Below are 22288 nucleotides of genomic sequence, written 5' to 3'. Positions count from 1 at the left end.
TACCTACTTGCAGGCAGGGAGGGGTTTGCTCCAGGGTTGGCCAACCTTCCCAGCTGCAAATTGCTTTCCAAAATACTTATATACCAGCAGTGCAGAACACGTGGGGTTAAGGTTTGGGGTGGTGAGGGCACCCTTTTTGTGCACAGGTATGGCACAGTATCTCCACTATTCATGATGACCTTTTCTTGGTTTGTTTCCCAGATGGAGCAATCTGTAACCAAAGCGCCAGAGCTGGGAAGTCCATCTACCACCAGTCTGGAGATACATATGGAGACCTGCCATGCATGCTCTGTGGAAGAGTCACCAGAAGGTGCCAGTGCTGAAAGAGGGAAAGAGACAAAGGAGAAACACTTGAGCCCAGAGCCTCTGCCCTCCCCCAGCCAGGCTGAGGGCACAGAGGGCACCTTCCAAGGAGACATAAGCACGGGTGGGAGCAGCTGCCAGGAATTCCTGAGGCTGTCCCCAGGCAAAGAGGTGATGAAAGAAATGTCCAGAGTGGAGAGAGAGGTTTGTTTAATGCTGGTTGAATGTCTGTGCCCATGGAGGGATGTGGATTTTATTTGACACCCTTGGGTTTTCCCCAGTACTGTTCTTCTGCAGGCTGCTGGTTTTGTGTGGCTGTGTGTGTGTGTGTATAGACACATGCCAATTGCAGCACTGGGTGCTGCCCAGTGTGTTTCCTGCTACCTTTTAGCTGTATGTGATAGAGAAAGGTAAAGTGCTACTTTATTGCTGAAACAATGTCTGAGAGGGCTGAGGAAATCTGTTTTGGTTTTCAATAGCAAGAAGAAAAACTATCTGAAATTGGAAGACGACCGCTGACCCTTTTTGCTGAGCACAGCCGTAGTTCTGACCTTTCAGACATTTTGGAAGAGGAGGAAGAAGATGAGCTGTCTTCAGAAGCTCTGGAAGAGAAGAAATGGGACCAAAGAGAGTCAGTTTACGGGGATAATGGGGAAAAGGTAACTTGTAGCTGAGTAATGCTTGTGGGGAGTGCTAGTGCAGCCATCCCATGTCATCAGCTCACAGGAGAAGGTGCTGGTCTGAGCCCAGTGCTCTCAACAGTGCTTGGCTAAGTTCCTGCCTGCTCTGCTTTTACTTCCAGTGTTGTCTTAAGCTAGTAAAAATGCGAGTTCTTTGTTAGAGGGAAGGGTGTTTATGTGTAATGAATGTACCCAGGGTTTAATTAGTTGGAAAAACACACAATGCAATGTGAACTTTAGGACCCACGGGTAAAAATCAATCCTATCAATCAAGTTCTTAATATAGATACAAACAGCGAACACAAAGAATCTGTGAAGTCCACCCATCTGTAAATCCTGTACCAACCCACCATCCCTCCTAAGGCAAAACAGCGTGTAACATTTGGCCTTAGTCCTGCAGGCAATGCTGAATGGCAGTAATCTAGTGGAGATTATTTTGGATAGACCTTGGTGGTCTCTGTAGGAAGGGGTGGCTTGTTGAAACTGCAGGACCTGTGGCTTTGCAATTCACATGTTGCAAGTGAGGAAGCACTGGTTGAGCTGAACAGTGAGGGATTCTGTTAATTCATTTGACAAGTTAAACAGTTAAAGCTAATTAGTGTGTTGCAATGCATCTGTGACAGGTCTTGTGCTGAGAACTGCATGACTGGAAGGTGTCATAGTACAGATCTTTGCACTTGACATGAATGTGCATGAGGGGAAGTATTGAGGTTGAATGACTGAGAAATCAGAAAGATTTGCAGGAAATGTGGTACATGTGCATAGCAAGAAAGTGCCCTCATTTTTATTCATGTGACCAGAGAACATTGTAGTTGGTTGATGCTGACCTGTGTGGCTGCTCACCACAGATGGATCTGGTGAGCATTAAACGATCACTAACAGACAGAGTAATGATTCTGGAGTAAATGTGCTGCCAGTCAAGAATGCTGTTCTTTATCTTGTTTTCCTGGATGCTTTATTGGCCTGAATGTTTTGGGGGTTTGTCTTTTTGTGTGAGAGAAAGAAACAGCAAACTCTCCCACACGCATCCTTCTGATTTCAGCACACTGGTGCTTCTTGACCTAATAAAGTGATTGTTTTCAGTTCTGGCAGTGACAGGTTGAGGGCATGAGCATGACAAGATGCTGAATGGGGAGAGGGCATCAGGGGCAGGAAGCTTTGTGGCACAGAGTTGCCAACACTACCTTGTAGAGTGAAGGAAGATGGTGACTGAAGTGGGCCAGGTCTCAACAGCACTGTTTTCTAGGATTTTAGTAACTATATTTAGTAACATTTTGGGTTATCTGAAGACTTCTCAGCCAATTCTGTCAGGATTTGGGGGATGAAGGAATGAAGAGGTGCTGCTTTTAAAAAGTTTAACCTCAATTAAGTTGTTAAATTCCTGAAACCAGTTATTATATTAGAACTCAAAAGCAAAAGCCACAACTCTGTAAACAGCTAAAGTAGGTCTTACTGGCCTTCCTGGTTGCATTTATAACTGCAGATGTTCCTAGTTGGTGCACACAAGGTAGGAGCCTTGAGTGTGTGTCCTGTGAAGAGAGTTTGAGGAAGCTGAGCCTGTTTGGTCTGACAAGGAGGAGGTGAGGGGGGATCTTGTCTCTGCCTACAACTGTTTGAAGGATGGTTAAAATGATGAGATAGCCCAAGGTGTCTTGTTGCTGGCAGATTATACACAAAGAGGCAGCAGTTGTGAGTGTCTGTTTGGGAGATGAGTACAAACTTCTTTCCCAGGAGGGTGGTGCAGCCTTGGAACAGGCCCCAGTGAGGTGGGGGACCTCCCTTCTTTGGTGTTTTCAAGCCTCAGCTAAGCAAAGACACATATTTACTGTTTGCACCAGTCCTGCTCCAATTAGGAGATTGAACTGGAGACCTCTGGAGGCCTCTTCAACCAATTCTAAACAGAATTCAAGACCAGCTTTTGCTTGGGAAGAGTTATGAAGGTTGGAATAATAAATAGACAGCTTAGAGCTGCCTTTTGTTTGTCCCACTGTGGTTCAGTTTTTAATTCTCTCTGACCAGGCCTGCTCATGGCAGTAGCTTGAAACATCAATAACTGTGTATGCTGTGTAAGCTATTTGTAAATGCTTTTAGAACATGTCATGATAGAAATTGTCAGGGAGGTTGAACAAGAGACCTTTATAGGTAACTTCCAACCTACTTTACACTATACATTTGGGATGCTCCCTTTTGATTCTAGTATAAATGTAGTAGGAGACAAACCATAAATTCTTCATTTGGTCCAAGGGAAATTTTAAAATTCAGCAATGTTTTCCCAAAAGCTTTATGTAAGCTGATAGGCAGCTACCCAGCTGCAAGTGAAATACAAGTCTATGTGACCCCTTTGAGGTGAAGGGTTTTCATGTGTATTTGTGGCAACTCTGTTCACCTGGATTTGCAGACAATAAATCACTGTAGAGCTGGACCTTGGCAGATGATGGGAAGGGCCTAGAGAAGGTCCTGCCATAGTAACAACATCTCCAAAGGGTGTCTCGCTGCACAGAATCCCAAGGGTTGGAAGGGACCTCAAAGATCATCTCATCCAACCTCCCAGCAAGAGCAGGGTAACCTGGAGTACATCACACAGAACTTGTCCAGCCGGGCCTTGGATATCTCCAATGTAGGAGACTCCACAACCCCCCTGGGCAACCTGTTCCAGTGCTCTGTCACTCTTACAGTAAAGAAGTTCTACCTGATGTTAACGTGGAACCTCCTATGCTCCAGTTTACACCCATTGCCCCTCATCCTACCACTGGATATCACTGAAAAAAGCCTAGCTCCATCATCCTGATACCCACCCTTTACGTATCTGTAAACACTGATGAGGTCACCCCTCAGTCTCCTCTTCTCCAAGCTAAAGAGACCCAGCTCCCTCAGCCTCTCCTCCTAAGGGAGGTGTTCCACTCCCTTCATCATCTTTGTGGCTCTGTGCTGGACTCTTTCAAGCAATTCCCTGTCCTTCTTGAACTGAGGGGCCCAGAACTGGATGCAATATTCCAGGTGGGCCTCACCAAGGCAGAGTAGAGGGGGAGGAGAACCTCTCTTGCCCTACTAACCACAGCCTTTCTAATGCACCCTAGGATGCCATTTGCCTTCTTGGCCACAAGGGCACATTGCTGGCTCATGGTCATCTTCCTATCCACCAGGACCCCCAGGTCCCTTTCCCCTTCACTCCTTTCCAGCAGGTCAACCCCCAACCTGTACTGGTACATGGGGTTGTTCTTCCCCAGATGCAAGACTCTACACTTGCCCTTGTTGAATTTCATCAAGTTTCTCCCTGCCCAACTCTCCAGCCTGTCCAGGTCTCGCTGAATGGCAGCACAGCCTTCTGGTGTGTCAGCCACTGCTCCCAGTTCAGTGTCATCAGCGAACTTGCTGAGGGTACACTCAGTTCCCTCATCCAGGTCCTTGATGAAAATGCTAAACAGCACTGGTCCCAGCACCGACCCCTGAGGGACTCCACTGGTCACAGACCTGCAGCTGGATTCTGCCCCATTGACCACAACTCTCTGCCTTCTTCCTTTCAACCAGTTCTTGATCCACCTGGATCAAGCACAGGGTCACTGTCTTCTGTTTCAGTGCAAGGACAGAGGTAAGGGAGGGCTGTGAGACTCATACCTGCAGAGGCAGGGACCTGATCAGCTCTGGTGTGCAGTGAACCATTAGTGAACAGCCGGGAGGAACTGTGCCTCTCCTGCCCCATCATCCCAGACAGGGGATGCTGAAGCTGTTGGGAACCCAGTGGGCAGGATGAAAGGTGCTGCAGACAGCGTGTGTGTGTAGAGGCAGAGGCTGGGAGGGAGCTCTTCCATGCATTGTTCTTTCTCACTTTCCGCTGCATTGTCAGTTCATCTGATTGTCTTTTGCCAAAGCCCCATTGCTCTCGTTTGCTTCCTACCCTTGCTTCGCTGCAGACCACAGTCGCCGCTCCATCCTGCTGTGCTGGGAGGGAATCAGCTGTAACTTTGCCTCTCTTTGTAATGTTTATTTCCTCTCTTTTTCCCTTTGCTTGTCCTGGCTGTGGCTTTTCTCGGGGGCTGGGTACAGATGGATCTTTGTGATACTGACAGCGATGAGGAAATTCTGGAGAGAATACTAGAGCTGCCGCTTCAGAAGAACCACAGCAAGAAGTTGTTTAGCATCCCTGAAGTGACTGAGGATGAGGATGAAGATGAGGATGAGGATTGTGTTCTGGAGGAAAAGGCGGATCCTCAAGGCTGCCGGGAAAAACTTACCTACCATTCAGGAAGAGCAGAGAAGACACTCAACATCAAGGAGCCGTCTCTAGAGGCAGATGGGACTAACACCTCCCAGATGCTGCAGGAGGAGCATGGTGTTAAGGAGAGCAGAAGGGATGCTGACCATGGAAATCCTGCCTTTGTCCAGACAGCCTGGAGTCAGAGGAAAGCCAGCTGGAACTGTGGCTACCAGCAGAATGATCTGAGGTCTGGGGCTGTGGTAAATCCTGCTCGGAGCAAGAAGAAGGGAAGTAATTATCGAGAGAAGACCCGGAGTCGGTCTGAGATGGGTAGGAAGAGACAGAATGATTTAACAGAGCACTGCAGTCGTCTGCTGGGCAACTGCAGTCAGATGGGAGGTGGGTTATACAGAGCTCCTAGCCTCAGGGAAGAGCTGAACATTGTGAGCAGTGCTGGTGCAAAAGAAGGGTTTGATATGTACAGTCGTGCCAGACAAGGCACCCTACGAAAAAAACCCATGAAAGCAGTGGTTCCAGGGTTTGCAGAGCCTGCTGTGGTGGCACCGCGCTACTCCAGCCCCAGGAGCCTGGAAATAGACATTGAATATGACTCTGAAGATGATGAGGATTCCACCTGTGCTTCCCCCCCTGAGAGGACGCTGTGGCCAGAAAGGTCCCAGAGCTGTCAAGGGGACTGGAGTCATTGCTCCAGCCAATCTGAGGTTGTCCACATGGATGGCAGAAGGGACCTGACCAGACTGGAAATGATGGAAGAGCAGGGGATGGAGTGGGCTGGGTCTCCAAGCCGGCGCCTGCGATTCTTCTGCCAGGAGAAGGAAGCACTGAGATGTGAGAGCAGTTCTGAGGAGCAGGGCTGGGAGCTGGACTGTAAGTCACCTGGCTGGAGAAGGAGGCTCGAACATCCTTCGAAGGGGATACGTAGCACCTCCTTGCACAAAAGGGTTGGGTGACTTTTCCTATTCTGGCTTTGAAGCAGCTTGCAGTGGCGTTAGCTTCCCTCTGCTTCCCTGGCCTGCCTGTATTTTGCTTTGTTCAGTGTTGTCCAGAGAAAGGACCTTCCTCTGGGATTTCGGAAGAATACCTGAGAAATTCTGTAGTTCTGTGCTGCTCCGTGGCTTTTCTTGTATTAGCTGCTTCTGCTTTTCCTGCTGACTGAGTGTCACTGATGCAGTATTCCTTTTCACACTGGGTCTTCCTCCCCATGCCGGGAGGCTGTGGCACCCAAATGAAAATCCCTGGTGAAATAGGCTGAATTGTTGAAGCTTTGTGTAGATGATGATGGTAATGTCATTGCCCCCCTGCTCGAAATGCCCTTTCCTGTGTCCTTGTCCTCACCAAGGGGATTGTCACTAGTGCCTGGCAGGCTGCCTGCCTGTACTTAGTTCTGTTTTCCAACTCCCTTGGTACTTTCAGCTCTAGAGTGTCCCTGAAGAGGAATGTTGCATTTGGATGCGCTGCTCTTTGTGGAGTGCGTTTGGGCTGAGCACTGTTGCTGCAAGTTGGAAGGCAGAGACTGCTACTAACTCTCTGCTGGTTCCTGTTGCAGGCGGCCAGTAACAAGGATCCTAGGGGCCAGGAGCTGCCTCGCACTGCCTGGCAGGCTCCCAGCAGGAGAGGGAACAAGAGTGTAAGAAGAAGCCAAATGCAGAAGCCTGTGCTCTCCAGTGCAGGTGAGTGGGCAAGGAAAGAGTTGGGCAGCAGCAGAGAGGGAGGTGGTTGGAAATGCAGGGGAGAGGGGAGAGGCAGGATTCGAGGTGTGCAGGGCTGTGGCAGGGGAACGGTACTGATTTTCTCTCTGTGTGTTTCCTGTCTGTGAACAGGTCCTCCAAGGAGCACTGCTTCAGAAACCTCTGTTAAAGATGATGGCATTAGAATATTTGTGGCTCTCTTTGACTACGATCCTGTTTCTATGTCTCCTAACCCTGATGCAGCAGAAGAGGAGCTCCCATTTAAGGAGGGACAGATCCTGAAAGTAAGGGTACACCTTAGTGAACACTTTCTACTCTTTATGGTTCCATCTGATGTCCCAAGGACACCATAAACCTTCAAGGCAGAGACTCCTTCATCTTGGGAGTTTCCTTAGCTTCCCTTTCTCCTCTGTTCATCTCAGGCCCTGTGGTTTCAGCAGTCTCTGGCCTGTCTTTTTCCTTGCAGATATGTGGAGACAAGGATGCTGATGGCTTTTACAGGGGTGAATGTGCAGGAAGGGAGGGCTACATTCCATGCAACATGGTATCAGAGGTCCAGGTGGAGAATAATGAGATCAAGAAGCAGCTCCTAAAGCAAGGGTTCCTGCCTGCTGACACATCGATGGAGAGCATAGGTACTGTGTCTCCTTTATGTGTGCACTGTCAGCGTGTCCCTTTGCTGAAGTGTGGAAAGCTCAGTCGTGCTGTCAAGCTGCGTGGTCAGTGCACCAGAACTATCTCTAGGGCTGATCCCCAGCCTCGTTTAGTGGCTGCTGCAGTAGCAAGCAGGGAAGTCTGGATGGTGAGGGAGGCAGATGTTCTGAGGTCTCAGTTCATGCCTGAGCCGGAGTCTGCATCTGCAGGAGCTGCTCCTGTGCTTGAGGTGTCATGTCTGCACAGCTCAGCACAGCACAGAGTGTGAATGAGGCTGATCCTTGCTAGCGAAGGGGGAAAAAAACAGTTTGAGGAGCAGATGAAAAGAAAAAAAACCCAAACAAAACCCAATAAAAAGCAGTCCAACTTGTTTCCATTTCCCTGTAGTGAGACCCAGTATCTTGCCCGAGAGGCTATGGGGCTGACAGTGCCCAACTCCTAAATGTGGGTCTCTGGCAGGTTGATGCTGAGGAGGACAGGGATCAAAGGTGTCTTCTGCTTTCACTTTGTGGCTATGTAATTTTTTGGTAGGTTTGTGTCCTTTGGCCTCTTTCAGGTCTAGGGAGAGAAGAGGTTTGAATAAGGCACTTTTTCACACTGGGGCACTCACACTTTTTCTCCTGTGTGAATACACAAGACTCCCCTGCCCTCAGAAGAATAGAAGAACTTAATAGCCCTGAGACTCCAGGAAACGTGGTTGGTTTGAAGGTTTTCAGAAGGGTGATGGTAGTGAAGAAGACATATACCTTATGTGTATGTGCAAAGAGGAAACCTGATTTCCTTCAGTAGCCAGGCTTTTTGTGCCTGTTGTTTTCCTGCTGCCACCAACCCATATTCCTGCCTTGTAACTAAGAAGATGCCTTGGAGGGGTTGGTGTGGGAGCTCTTTCTGCAGGCTCATCTGGGGACTCGTCCTGTATTGACCCTGCTTAATGCAAAAACTGGAGCTAGAGACTTCCCCAGGTTCCTTCCCACTGAGGCAGTTGATGGGGTGCACCTCACCTGGCATTTTTCAAGTGTTAATGGAACAAGACTTTATTTTATCCTTGTGATGCTGCTTCTGAAACATAAAGTGTAGCAGTTTGTCTGATGTGCACTGTGATACAGCTAAGGGGCATAAATACAGTGTGGATTTCTGTGTGTATCTGGGCTATGGATCATGCCTCATCTGAGTCCACACATGAGAAATGGAGATTTGGGCTGTGCCCATAGAAATCACTGTGTCTGCTTCCCAGGGGAGGCATGTCATGCTGCTCTGTTGCCTGTTCACTCTTCAATATGCTTTTCACTTTCCCTTCACTGTGTTTCTCTTGTCTATTTATTTGCTTTTTTGGATTTTTATGAAGGAAATGGCACATTTTCTCCACCTCCACGCCGCCAAAGCATCCCTCCTCCAAAACCCAGACGCTCCAAGAAAGGTCTGTGTCACCCACTGCTTCCTCTTTGCTTTTTGCAATAGGGTTACAGACTGCATTGAATTTTTGCTACTTGCTTACAGGACCCCCAGATGTTTGTCTCTGTACAACTGCTAGGAAGTGGAAAGAGAACCCAACCTATGCTGCTGTTAAGTTTTTAACAACAGTGATGTCTCATAGTTTTGGAGCTTGCCCTCTGCTTCTTGTTACGTCCCTGGGTCATGGTTACTGGTGTGGACTTTGAGTTGCATGAGTGGTTTGCTTCTGTTGTTTGCTGCTTTGGTCTTTGTTCTTTCTACTGTTGTTTGTCAGTTCTGTCATGTGGTCACTGCTGAAAGATGAACTCTGACTGATGAGACCTTTTCTTCCCCCAGAAGGGCTGGATAAACAGGAGAAGTACAAGTCTCATGCAGGTGAGAATTGCTCTTTCATACTATGAGTAGATAGTGCGTGATCAGAATACAGACACATTTTGCAGTTGAGAGCCAATGCAAGACCCTGCAGTGCTGCTTCAGAGCACTGTAAGAAAATGATGGTTCTCACAAATGAAGAGGTTCAGTGGCCTTTGACTAAACAGGGAGTGTTTGAGGTGAAGGGCACTTGTTGTGCTTTGGAGAAGCAGAGAAATCTCTTGCACATCCAATGCTGTGGTCCTTAAAACCTAAGGTCCTTAGGTGCACGGTCATCCCTTGATGCCCAAGAGGCCAAGCCTGCAAACCTCTTGGTAGCCCATCCAGTGTTGACCTGAAGCAGGGACATAAGGGATGGACAGTGTGTGTTTTCTGTAACACCAGGCTTTGCTTTTTTAGACGCAGAGGAGGTCTCTTAAGTCCTGGCTGAGCAAGTGGGTGGCTTTGAAAGTGCAGCATGTTCTCTGGATGATGAGGCCTCTGCTTCCCTTCATGCTAGGCTCTGCTGCTGTGACTGATGCTCTCCAGGGCTTTTGCTGTTCCCCTGGCACTTGGGGGGTGAATTTTGTAGCTCAGTAGCAGGTCATTGTGTGCAGGGAGGAGAAATGTCCATTCGAGACCCTATAAGGAGACTGCTGTCCTGTGTGTGTACATATATATAAACGTATTTGTGTGAGTGTGTACAGTCAGAAAATACAGAATAATACATTCCTGTATATATAGCAGGACACCAGGATGCTGGAATGTGGAGATGTTCCCACTTTTGTACTTATACAGGAGATCAGAAGACTATTGTACTAAATGCCTCTATGGCCTCTAAGATCTCTCACCCATTCAGTTGCCCCCTGGTATTCTTTTTACTCAGTCCACTGCAGGAATGTTGAAGGAGTTGCTGTGATTTGGGATTTTGTCCTAGAACTTCCAGCTGAGGATATTGCATTTTATTTATGTCCTGCAGGGCAGAAGCATAAAGACTGTGAGGATGAACTGCTTACTCCTCGCCGTATGGTGGCTGTCTTTGACTATAACCCTAAGGAGAGCTCTCCAAATGCAGATGTAGAGGTAAGCACCAGCTGCTCACTCCTTTCATAGGTTTCTTTTTCCTCTTTTTTCCTTCTGTCCCAGGACATTTGTCTCTGTTTTGACCAAAGTGCTCATTGTAGCTTGGCAATCTTACTGATAAAAAGGGCTGGCTAAAGTCATAACATTTAGAGTTTGCTGATATGGTCTCATGCATTTTCTGATACCCATATTCAGTTATCTGCAAAGAACATGATGTAATATACCCATAGTGGTTTTTCAGGATATGTCTCAGTGAAACTCCATGAGTGTCTCATGGCCTTGTAGCATCCCCTAATGATTAGATGGGACTAAGCAGATCTGTGGCAGGAGGAAGCAGCCCCTGCTATTAGCAGCTGATCGAGGGCACACTCTGGCAAAAGGGAAAACCTGCTTAACAGTTTGAATGGACTTCTGACACTTCAGCTGAGTGTGTCTTGGAGCATGTCTTTTGTGTTGAATACCTGTGTAGGTCTTTGTTCAAGCAAGAAGACTTAGCTACAGTTTAATGGATCAATATTCTAAGTTTTTGCTTTTCAAGCAGTCCCTGCACATAATTCAGACAGTGTTTTTGTGGATAAGTCTGAGGTAGAAAGATAGCAGTGCTGAATCCTTTCTGCAAAATAACCTTTCTAAGTTAGAACATGCTCTGTTCTCTGTTCTCCATAGCAGTGTTAGTCTACTCTGAGCAAACATAAACACGGGGTTTGGATTCAGATTGTTTCTATGCATCAGAGAGGAGTGTATGGCCAAGAGGTGACTCATGAGCATCTCCTGAGCAAGACAGGCTGCAGCTGAGGACAGAGTGCTTTAAGGATGGAGGATTATCTTAGAATAATGCAGTGAGAGCATGCATTAGCCAAAGGATGCTTTTGAGCTCATGTCAACAGGAAGATGGCTGTATGGCTGTATTTTTTGCAGTAATTTGGTCTTCTTAGAACCTGTCATATGGGGAGAGCTCACATTATTGAAACAAGCTGCTCCAGTTCTGTTGCACTGTTGGAGGTGCTCCCTGTGCATACTGCCAGGAAATCTGGTCACCTGTTCTGCTAGAAGCCTGCAGTTGCTGTTATGAACTTGCACTAGGGCAGAGTAGGATCAGCTGTGCCCTTCTGTGTGTCTGTGAGTGAAGTTCCCTCAAAGTGTCTTTCTGCTACAACAAAGTAATTCACAGCCAGCAGAAGGAACCTGCAGCCTCCAGAGATAAACTGAGCGCTAGGGACATCATAAGGTAAATGTATTAGAGGTAGATCCCTTCCAGCTGACACTCTTGTGAAGTGCATATAAAGCCAGTGTAACTAGGCAGTTTCTTCTGTTGGTAGAGACTGCTTCCACCTTTGTCTTTGGTCTTGTGCTCCAGGGAGTGCCTGCTGGGGTGGCTGACAGGAGGATGTGATGGAGGGTGACATGTTCTGTCTCTAGGTCAGATCTTCCCATTTGTATGCATTCCTGCTAGTGACTGCTCTCTGAGCATTGCATACAGAACAGGCTCATGCAAAGGAGCAGGATTTAGTACTTACCTTTAAAGAAATGCCAGGTGTTTCTGGTGCTTGTTCAGCTTGTCTCAACATACCTTTCCAGAACAGGTTGTAGGCACTATTTTGAAGCCTTATTAAAACTGGTTTAAGAAACAGGCTTTGCTCTTGTCTGAATTTATGAAATGCTTCCTTAGCACTGAGGTCCACAGTTAACCACCTCAGTTGCCCTTCTTCATCCTGGTCCTGCAAGTCTTAATACAGGGGCCTCCCTCCTGCAGGGTTAAGCTTGTGCAAGAAGCTCAGGGTGACCTGGTGTTTCAGGCCAGACGTTCCAGGTAGTGCTTCTCATGTGACCATTTTTCTCTTGCTCTTTGCAGGCTGAACTGACTTTCAGTGCTGGGGACATTATCACTGTGTTTGGGTCCATGGATGATGATGGATTCTATTATGTGAGTAGAGGGGTTGGGAAGGGCCAGTGGCTACATCTGAAGTCGTTGGAGTCCATCTAGTGGCAGGAGAGCAGAAATCAGGGAATAAAATACTCTGCAAAAAAAACCAAGCTCATATCTGCTTATTGCAGGGCAGGGTGTTTCTGGCAGTCCATGTTCCTGTAACCAAATATCCAGATGGATTTGAGTTTATTCCTTGGCATAGCTTGACTGCATGTTTCCCAAAGCCTAGGGTGCATTGTTCTGTACATGTATCAGCTGCATCAGCATTTGCTGTAAGCTGATTTGTCACCAAGCACTCAGATACGTGCTCTCATCCAGGGCAGGAGGCTACAGTGGTAACGTGAAAATACAGATGTACAATGACCCCCATCTGAGCATATCTTCACAAGCACTGGTACTTCTTTCATGTACTATGCGTACCTGGGGTTGTGCCTGCCAACAAGCTGTGTGCTGGACATGATCCTTGGCACTTGGATCCCTGCATAGGAAGCAGTGTGTCTTCACACATCAATGTTGAGATTCACCTCCAGGTAGAGTCTGGAGGGGATCACTGTGAATGCTTTGTTTGCCTTCTTTCATAGTGTTGGCCAAACACCATTGCTGGGGTTGGTTTTGTCTCACTTAGGCACCTGCTGAACTGGAGACAATTCTCCAGGCATATAGCCAAGTTTGTTTTGCAGCTGTGCACCTCAGTGAGCAGGACATTGTACCAGTAGGACCTCATTCCTTATAAAATAAATACCAGACTAAATCAAAGGCCTTTGGAAAGCCTGTGGCACTGTCATATTCCAGTTGCTTCCAGGATAGCAGTGGAAGTGATCTGAATCTGTAGACATGACCATGTTGCTGGAATACATTTGTCATGTCATCTTTTCTTCCTTTACTCCCTTCTGCGTTTCTGTGCTCTGAATTGTTTCACTGAGCAACTAAGCAAAAATGTGAGTCGTGGAATTTGCTGAGGATCCTTCCAGCATGTGTGTGTTCCCAGGCTTCTCTCAGACCACAGCCTGCCCTTCCCTGCATGGGACTGCTCCTCAGTTTCATATTTCCCCATCAGCCAGGAAAGCTGGTGTGAGAACTGAATGTTGATCTTGCAGGGAGAGCTGAACCAACAGAGAGGACTTGTCCCATCTAACTTCTTGGAAGCTGAACCTTCGGATGGAGGCATGGCTGAGGAGCTGCACTCAAAAGATAAAGAAGTTTTTCCACTTAGTACTGAGAGCCAGGTAAGACTGTGTGACTCTGTATCATACAGACATCCAACTGTGATGTGGCTGGAGATGTGCATTGCACAGCATGCAGCTTCTGATGGAATCATTTTAACTAGTGCATGCAGCTTAGTTCATCCCATGGAAAATGCTCAGAGGTTTAGGAGTGCTAGGAGCTCTTCCTGCAACAACATGGGGCCCCAGTCTCATTGTGGTCAGGTGAGCAAAGAGCATCCCAAAGCCCACCAGCAAATACTTTAGATCCACAGAAGGGTCTGTGGTGAAATCCTGCTGCAAGCAAAGCAGTTCAGGCAGCTTCCCAAATATGTGACATTTCTCAGATAGGCTCATACCCAAGCCAAGGAGTTGTGGAGTTCCCAGCACCCAAACACCAATGCTCTTCTACCCATTCTGAGTTAGATTTGTCTTAATCCAGTCCAAGGTGCTTCCAGATAAATTTAAAGCACACTGGGGAGTTTCCCAAACAGATCTGTGAAATGGATTCTCAGGCTTTGAAAGCATCCCACAGATGCAGAGAATGCAATGGTTGAGCTAACCCCTTGTATTATGCTGCTGATGCTCTCGAAACAAATGCTTAAGTGGGAGATTAGGGTCATCCGCCAGATTCAGTCAGTCCTCACTTGGTGTACCACCTCCCCAGTTACTCCTGGACCTCATATTCTGTGTCATTCTAGAGAGTGGAAGGCAGGGAGGGACTCAGCTTGGTCCCAGCTCATATGTACTTCATCTTCAGTTTTTCTTAGAAGGTTTTTGACACCATCAAGTAGTGTCAGACCTACCAAAGTGTGTAAGAGCAGGTCCAGTTCAGCTTTGAACCAGTCCTTCAGCAAGCATGTGGGCCTGTGTCCTCCTTTGCTGAACTTTCCACTTGTGCCTCCCTAGCTTTCCTGCTTTCTGCAGCATTCCTTGTCCTATTTTTCATGCTCTGCTCTTCCTTTTCTCTGTGCCCACCTCCCATTTCTATCTTCAAATGCTGCCCGATCTCCCTTAGCCTTCACCTGCAGCCCTGTCTTTTGCTTCCAGGCATTTCAAGCTTTGTGAGTGCAGGGTCTGCAATACAGCCTTGATGCCTTCTTGCAAAGAGCAGGCCTGACTCAGAAATAAGGTTTGTGGGTAGCTTGCTGGATCATCTTCCAAACTCAGAAGTTGTCTGGGTCCCTTGTGCTTACCTGTTTAGGATACTCAGTCCCTTTCTTCCTAGCACCTAAGTCCATGGTGGGGACTCAGAGGTTAACAAGCTGTTACCACCAGGGTTTAAGAGCCCCAAGGTTATGCAAGTCTTCCTTTCCCAGGGGGAAAACAAGCATTCCGAGTGGGTTTCCTTCTCTAATTTCCCACTCAAAATTATTCACTCTTCCCAAATTACTCATCTATTGCCAAAGGACACCTCAACCAGTAAAATTAAAAAGGGTTTAATTCATATTGTAGCCTGTTACAGATCTAACCCTTCTCTCCGGCGTCAGCCAGCAGGATGAAGGACCTGTTTCAGATGCCAGCCCCAGCCTTGGTCCTCCCAGAAACCATGGTAACCTTCATTCAGGTAACCTTCAGGGCTCAGATAGCTGATCTGCCACTTGCTTAGCTAGTGGCCTTTTATTAAGGGCAAGTAGGAACCAGGAATTTGGCTGATAATCAGGGTAACATATGCAACAAATCTGCCGTTATTTCTAGGATTCTTACTTGCATCCCTCTCTTATCTCTTCTGTTTTACTGGAGAAGAGACTGTGACCCCAGTTGACCTGCCATGTCACAGGCTTTGTCACAGGCCTTCCAAAGTGTCAAGGTCCTGTCTGTTCTGGTGCTGAGCCGGCAGCTTGAGCTGCTCCTGCTCGCTGCCGTCAGCTTGCTGCTGCTCCACTTTTCTCTCTGCTTTCTACTGGTGCTCGGTTTAGCAGTGGGTGACTGTTCCTTTGGATGCAGCACTTTGGCTCAAATATCCCTGCATGCTGTTCGCCTGTTGTTCAGGACACCTCTTTCTTTAACAGAAATGCCTTTCAAATGTGATATACTCAACTCACATAAAATAGATGTTTTGGGTTTGCCTGCCTTTCAGATCTTTCCATTTGTCTTGACTTCTCTCTGCCAGAGATCCAACAGAGCTTCCCCTTGCATTGGCTCTAACTCTGGGTCTGTAAAGCAGGAAGATGTTGCCCTAGGTCAGGTAATTTTGGTACTTGGCTGACCCATGAGCCACTATTCTTCAGTGTTTGAAGTGTGGGGACTTGGAAAATTCAGTTGGTGATGATTAAATCAATTTTAATTCAGTGGAAATCCACACTATCTAAGCATGACTTTTGGTTGGCTGCTTCTGTGTAGTGACAGACTGCCTCCCGTCCTGCTGCTTCCCTGCTTCACCAGGAGGCCTCTCCTAGGTGATTCTGGCTTACCCCTCTTTAACTATGTGCTGTCCTGCTTGTTCTGCGCAATCCAGATCCATCTGAACAGCTTCCAGATAGGAATGGCTTGCTTGTCCCCTTTTAAAAGCAGTACATTTACCTTGCTCATAATCAAACTTGTGTTACTTAACTACATTTATGAATCTGCTTAGTGATTACTGAGGAGAGATGGAACCTGACCTCACTGAGGCTTTGACTCTGGCACAGCAATCACAGCATCCCTACCCCTAGGCAGAACACCTCCTGGCTAAGGCAGAAGGAAAACCTCCTCCTGCAAAACACACATATTCTGAGGGCCACCCCTGAGCTGGACTGAACTCTCTCACACGGCCATGCCTGGGGCTTTTCAAACCCCAATGACATCCTCACTCCATAGAGTTAAGGAACTTGCTTGGGAAACTGTGTTGTTGGTGCATCCAACACAAACAGAAGCACCCTTGCTGCTGTGGTTTGGGGTGGAGGGAGTGGGGGGTATGCAAAAGGGCAAAGGATGCATGGCAGCCTCTGGAGAAACCTTGTTTGAATCTTCTGAAAGACAGCATGGCAAAGCAGACTCCATCAGTGTCCCAGGCCCAGCTTGAGACCCAGCATATCCAGCTTGAGACCCAGCATGTGTATGCGCCGTGGTATCACAGCAAAGCTTTGGACATGTGTTAAAGCTAGTCCCACTCTTAACAGAAGCTTCTCCAGCATGATCAGGAGTGATTTTTCAATTGCTTGTAACTTCTTGGATTTGAGGTTTCAGCGTGCCTGTTCTTCACACTTCCCTTCTTGCTGCTACTCTGCCGAAGGCCTGAGAATAAGGGCAATTGACTTTCCAAATTGCACTGGGGAAGGTAGATAATTTTGGGTAATTTCTGAGTAAATCTTGCTGGCAACTGAAAAAGTGAAGTAGTTTAACTTTCAAACTGACAGCATTTGGGGATTAGATTCTTAAGCAATAAGAAAAATACAGCACAAAGAGGAGTATCCAAGAAGTTATGGTCACCAGCTAGGACTCTAAAACATTCGTGCTCACCAACTGAGAGCAGTTGCGTTAATGCTGCAGCTGTTGAAGGAGTATTTTTGCATCAGTAATACACAGTTGCTGTCAAAGACTGATTGTAAAGCACCTACAGAAAGTGTTTGATTCTAATTGATTTCATGTATTTATTTCTGCCTGTATTATGCACCCGTGATGGTTCTTTTCTTCAGAGAATGAGGAAGAGAAGAGTCCAGTGATAGATATGAATGATACATAGACAGAGGGAGAGCAACCATGTAAGTGTATGTGAGAAGATCTCTTCAGTCTCCCACCCAGCCTAGCATATTGAACTGTCATGCACCTGTAGTTTACTCCTTTTCTTGCTTGTAGTTTGACAGGCTGGGCTGGGGCTCCACTAGCAAGTCCACCTTCAAAACCTCTACTGGCAGACCTGCCAGATTGGTCCTATAGTAAAGACAAGCCATGATCCGTTCAGCACATGAAGTGCAGTTGTTTGGAACAATTATCTGGTGGTTTTGGGGACATGATGGGACTGTGCTGGCTATCCAGGTTTAGAAATTACATGCTTTGTGATTCATCCTGGGCCTTCTACCACTGTTCCAGCACATCAACAGCCAAAGCTTTGTTTAGCCTTTGCAAGATTCTGCTTAGGCTGAGCACACCCCATATTTCACATGTGTAGGGTATTTTCTTCCTGATTGTATTCCTTCCTTAGTATAGTCCTGAAAACGCCCTGCACACCATCAGCTTAAGGAAGTAGTAACATTGAGTCCCTAAAACCTTATGTGGATAATTGTTCTGTGTGACAACAAAGCAGCAGTTTTGGGGCTGTGGGGTGAGACCCCTGGTTTTTGGGGGGCAGTGGGAGCAAATCTGTGGTTTCCTTAGTCTCAAACATTGTTTTCCTGAAATTGTGCAGCACAGCAATACCTGGACAGCATGGAAAAGTGCCCCCTGGAAATGAACATGACTCCTCTGGTTATCCACACTAACAGCTTTTACTCTGTCTTGATAGAGCAATTTTTCCTTCATGTTTCTCTTAAAGAAGAAACCCAAATGTTAGTAACATTTGTCTCTTAACAGATGAATCTGTGAAATAGTGCTGTTGCTTTTCTGCCACATAGAGACCTCTGAGAATATCTGCACATGCTTGTGTGTGAGACCTCTGTGTGTGGAAATCTGCCTGGGCATTGTATGCCACAGCTGGGAATCAACAGCACTTCCAGCCACAAAGCCAGGAGACTGACAGTCATTTCACTCCAGCTGTTTGATATTTGCTAGTGACATTGGTATTGCAGCATCCTTATTCCAGTGACTAATGGTGACATTTGTGAGCTGATCTGGGTACTGATCTCTCATTTTGTGCACAGTCTTTTGCACATCACTCTGTACAAGGAGAAATTGTGTAAGGTTTTGGGTTGCTTCAGATCACCAATAAAACTGTCCCATTTTTGCCAGATAAAATGGTTTCCAGTGCTTAAGGGCACCTGCCTGCAGAGTGGGCTTTACATCACTGCCACATCCTCTGGGGCTCCTAAGCCAGAGCCCAAGGCTTGAGCTTCATAGAGGAGATCATTTGCTGTGTGTTGGTGAGACCCCTTCTGAAGTGAGCCCAATACTTTTGTGCATTTTATCCAAGGATTTTTTGTGCACAATGGTTGCTGTAGCTGAGCCCAGGGATTATTACTTATATAAACACAGCTAACCCATTAGGCTACCAAGTTATCCCTCATCTGGCTTACTTTTTGCCTCCATAAACCTTACATTGCTGGCTGAAAATGGTTCCTCTAGATTAATCCAGATTTATTGCTAGACTTCTCAAACCGGACTAGCACCTGGGCAGTAAGCAGCAAGCATTGCAACTTGCCTGTGTGTGCAGACAGGAGCTACCAATGATCACAGCTGTTGCCTCAGCATTAGTTGGAGCAGTTGACCTTGCAGGCAGAAGACAGCTTGCACAAGCGCAAGGCTGTGCCATCAAGCTGTTGGGAACATGTCCTTGGCAGTGCTGCATATCTGGAGAGTCACAGGTGCCTCTGAAAGTGTGTGGAACAAGATTTCTAGATAAAGTGTGGGTTCGGGAAGAATCAGCCGCTGTGTTGTTTCCTGTAGATAAGAGAGGTAGAGAGGAGTTCCATCTCTGTCCCTGTAGCCAGAGACACTGTCAGGTAAGAGTCTGATGGCACTGTTACTTGGGACAGTTTAAACCGATTGCGGCAAGACTGTAGTTGTCTCTAGAAGCCTTGTGCTCCTGGCTGCTCACAACTGACTCCATAGGTGTTGCATGTACTGAGTCTGACCCCCAAGAAAAGGTTTCTGCTCATCTTGTATCAGAAGCGCTTTCTTCCTGGAGCAGAGTGAAGCACCTGGAATACAGCAGCATGACTGCAGCCTGCAAGGGGAGGAGAGGTCACAGCCTCTTCTTGTGCTCTTTGTCACACAGGAGGTAGGGTGATGGAGCAGTGCTGCTTTTGCTTTTGCCCCAGGAAACTAAATAAACCAGCCCACAGCATATAATTGTGCTGTGGCTCCGGCAGTCACATTCTGTCTGTGCATCACTCCAGTCAGTGCACTGCAAGCAGCTGCTGGGATTCTCCCTCACTGCCTGTGCAGGGATAATGTTTGTGCTCTCAGGAATGCTTCCACCCCAGGTAGAGCATCCTGCTACACTGTCACTAACATATTCCCTGTTGGTGCTCTCCCCGACTTGGCACGACCCAAGCAGATGAATGATGAGGGCAGGATGTTTCATGAGGAAGGCTTTTCCTTGGAACAGCTCCAGCCACTTTCGTGTTGTGTTGTGGATAGGATCTGCAGCTGGGAGCTTGGAAGATTCTGGTTTTGAAAGCTGTGTGGAAGAGAAGGCAGTGGCACAAGTGGTCTCCAAGGCCTCAGAAACCCAAAGCCTCTTTCCTGCTGAACTTTGCAGCTTCTTGGGAAAGTTTGTCGTACGAGATCAGATATGATCCCTGTTCAGACACCTAAACTCCGCGAGAGAAGGCTGAGTCCAGTTAACATTCCCAAATGCTTAGGTGACTTAGGAACACGTTATGTGCTGCATGCCCCTTGATCCAAGACTTCTCTATGTCCTGCTTCATCATGAACAACTTCTCTGTTATTGGTGCCACTGCAGAGCATCAGACTTTGCTGTCTGCCTCTCCTGTGATTAGACCTGATGGATGCCCTGCAGGATGCTGAATTTTATTTCATGGCCACTGCTGCAGAAGCCTCCCAGCTTAGCAAATCTCCTTGAACTTCTGAAGGTCTTTCACTGCCCTTACTAGTTTGTTTTTAATGCCCTGCCTTATGCCTCAGAGTGTGCTGGGACCCCACTAGGACCCCTGCCCCAGGGAGCTGTATATGGATGCATCAGGATCCATTAGTCCATACTCTTGGGAGGTGCTTCTTTTACAGCATCTTCAGCTGTGAAGCAGCATCTTTCACCATGTCCTCAGTGGGGCTTTTCTGCTGTCCTGTTCTTGGCCCAAAGTTAACGCATTTCAGAATGTCTGGGCTCAGGCAGTGTTTGGGTTGTGGGTACAAGAAAGTTTAAATCCACTGGAAACTTCCTAACTGGATCTGCAGTTAGAGCTGAGCTGTGCAGGGTGAGGGGCAGCTGGTGGGGGAAGGCAGGGTTCTGTGGCTGAGGTGTCTGTTGCTGTCATGTCCTTCATCAGATCTAACTTGTGCTTTTTTTCTCTTGTTTTCTCTTTTTCCCCACTCAGTTAAATCCAGATGGGTCTCTTGAGCAGAGCGATTCCTCACCAACTCTTCTTTCTCTACCACCCTCCTGCCCTGGCATGGGTGAGCAGTGTCCAGAGCAGGCTTCGCTGGCTGTTCTCAAATACAGTCATGTAACTGGTCAGAGTAAAAAGAAGAGAGGCTTCTTCCTCCGAGGAAAGGAGCTCTTCAAAAAACTTGGGTCCAGTAAGAAAAATTAATAAGGGATTTGTTGTTCTGTAAAGATTGCCTGTGCAGTCCCCAAAGAAACTGCCAATTCAGGAGAAGCCCTCTGCAATAAGCTGACTAGAGTCATAGGGGAAAAGTGTATATTGAAGAGAGAGAACTCTCCAGTGGCTCTGTGAGCTGTGGTCTCTGCTGAGAGTGTGGACATGGGTGCCCACCCAGTGTGGACAATGGCTCTGAACACAGCATCATGGCACTGGGGTGTGTGAGGCCTCAGCTCTAGGACACAGCTACTTCCACAGTAGTGTGTCCTGCCCCTGGCAGCCCTCAGTGCACCACTTCCCTGTAAATAGTTTCATTTAAAATGTATATTCTGGCTGTAAGTTTGCTGAATGGCTTTTCCTAGCAAAGCCCTGGCCCCTGAGGAAGAGATCCCTTGTCCTCCACATCCTGGTATTTCTCTGGTCCAAAGGAGGTTGTGTTAACTCCTCCACTTCCTGCAAAGAAAATGTGCACTTCTCTGTTCCCTTGAATCCCCTTTGCTGTCTCTGGGCTGAGGAGTGAGTTCTTTGTTCTGTCAACCTGTAAATATGCAGCTGTGCCTGGGAGCATCCCACACTGCCTCAATCCTGTTTGGCACCAGGATTCCTGTGCAGGGAGGAGCGATACCCTGAAGGGGTCCATACTTCTGCCTCTGGGGTGGGCTGCTGGGAGCTGCTCCTGTGGTTCACTTTGAGCACACACACTGGCTGGGCACTCTGCCTTATTTAGTTCTTTATTATTTCTCTTATTTATTTATTTATTTATTTGGTTGGTGTCTGCCTCTTTCACAGTTTTCTTTGGCTGTTTGAACAGGCTGCTCCCAAGTTGGAGCATTTGGAAAGCAGAGCTGGGGACGGAGAGTTTGCAGCTATTTTCATATGAGATGATGTGTTCCTTGAGTTCAGACACATCCCTTTCTAAGCCACGGAAAGTTTTGTATTACATGGTTTCTATCCTTTTCAGTGTTTCTTTCTTTGCATGTTTTGGTGGGGTACTTGTGTTAAGGACAGTTCCCTGAGGTATGTGAATGATGCCAGCACAGTGTCTGGAGTGTTGGTGATATGGTATGTTTTTATTTAATATCAAATTTTATGATAATAAAGTCTATTTTCACAAAAATATGTTTTCCTTAAAAAACCAAAAGATTCAATTATGCTTATTCAGTGTGAGGGTCACAAAGGGGAAAATCATACGGGTCACTTACATCTTGATGATGCTCCACAGCACTTCACTTTCCTGTGCTTGTGGGGAGTGAAAGGTCTCTGCCAGCCTGTATTTGTGCTGGGAGTTGCAGGAAGGGGAGAGTTGTGCAGGTATTTTGCTTCTCAGTGACACCAATGCAGCATACCCCCCCCCCCAGTGTGACCTGGCTGAGG

The 22288-nt window shown here is 47.2% G+C and overlaps 1 protein-coding gene across 5 annotated transcripts in view; it reads left to right on the top strand.

The window, feature by feature from the left end:
• Positions 1-22055, top strand: part of TSPOAP1 (TSPO associated protein 1) — a 65625-nt gene extending 43570 nt beyond the window's left edge. The window contains exons 15-28 of one of the 5 annotated variants that reach the window (XM_031043107.2): positions 202-507; positions 783-962; positions 5028-6140; positions 6746-6869; positions 7020-7171; positions 7354-7522; positions 8887-8958; positions 9330-9368; positions 10324-10427; positions 12280-12351; positions 13452-13580; positions 15012-15123; positions 17174-17239; positions 20690-20828. In XM_031043107.2, coding sequence (XP_030898967.2) covers positions 202-507; positions 783-962; positions 5028-6140; positions 6746-6869; positions 7020-7171; positions 7354-7522; positions 8887-8958; positions 9330-9368; positions 10324-10427; positions 12280-12351; positions 13452-13580; positions 15012-15123; positions 17174-17220 — 2619 coding nt within the window. In that variant the 3' untranslated portion in view covers positions 17221-17239; positions 20690-20828. Of the gene's footprint in view, positions 1-201; positions 508-782; positions 963-5027; positions 6141-6745; positions 6870-7019; positions 7172-7353; positions 7523-8886; positions 8959-9329; positions 9369-10323; positions 10428-12279; positions 12352-13451; positions 13581-15011; positions 15124-17173; positions 17240-20689 lie in introns of those variants that run through there. The other 4 variants (XR_004550239.1, XM_031043109.2, XM_031043108.2 and 1 more) reach the window with 4 other exon arrangements.
• The last annotated feature ends 233 nt before the right edge of the window (positions 22056-22288 follow it).

Source organism: Melopsittacus undulatus, chromosome 13 (assembly GCF_012275295.1).
Source record: "Melopsittacus undulatus isolate bMelUnd1 chromosome 13, bMelUnd1.mat.Z, whole genome shotgun sequence".
In the NCBI taxonomy this organism is placed as follows: Eukaryota; Metazoa; Chordata; class Aves; order Psittaciformes; family Psittaculidae; genus Melopsittacus; species Melopsittacus undulatus.
The sequence above is the reverse complement of the archived record's forward strand: the minus strand, read 5'-3'. Positions and strand labels throughout refer to the sequence as shown.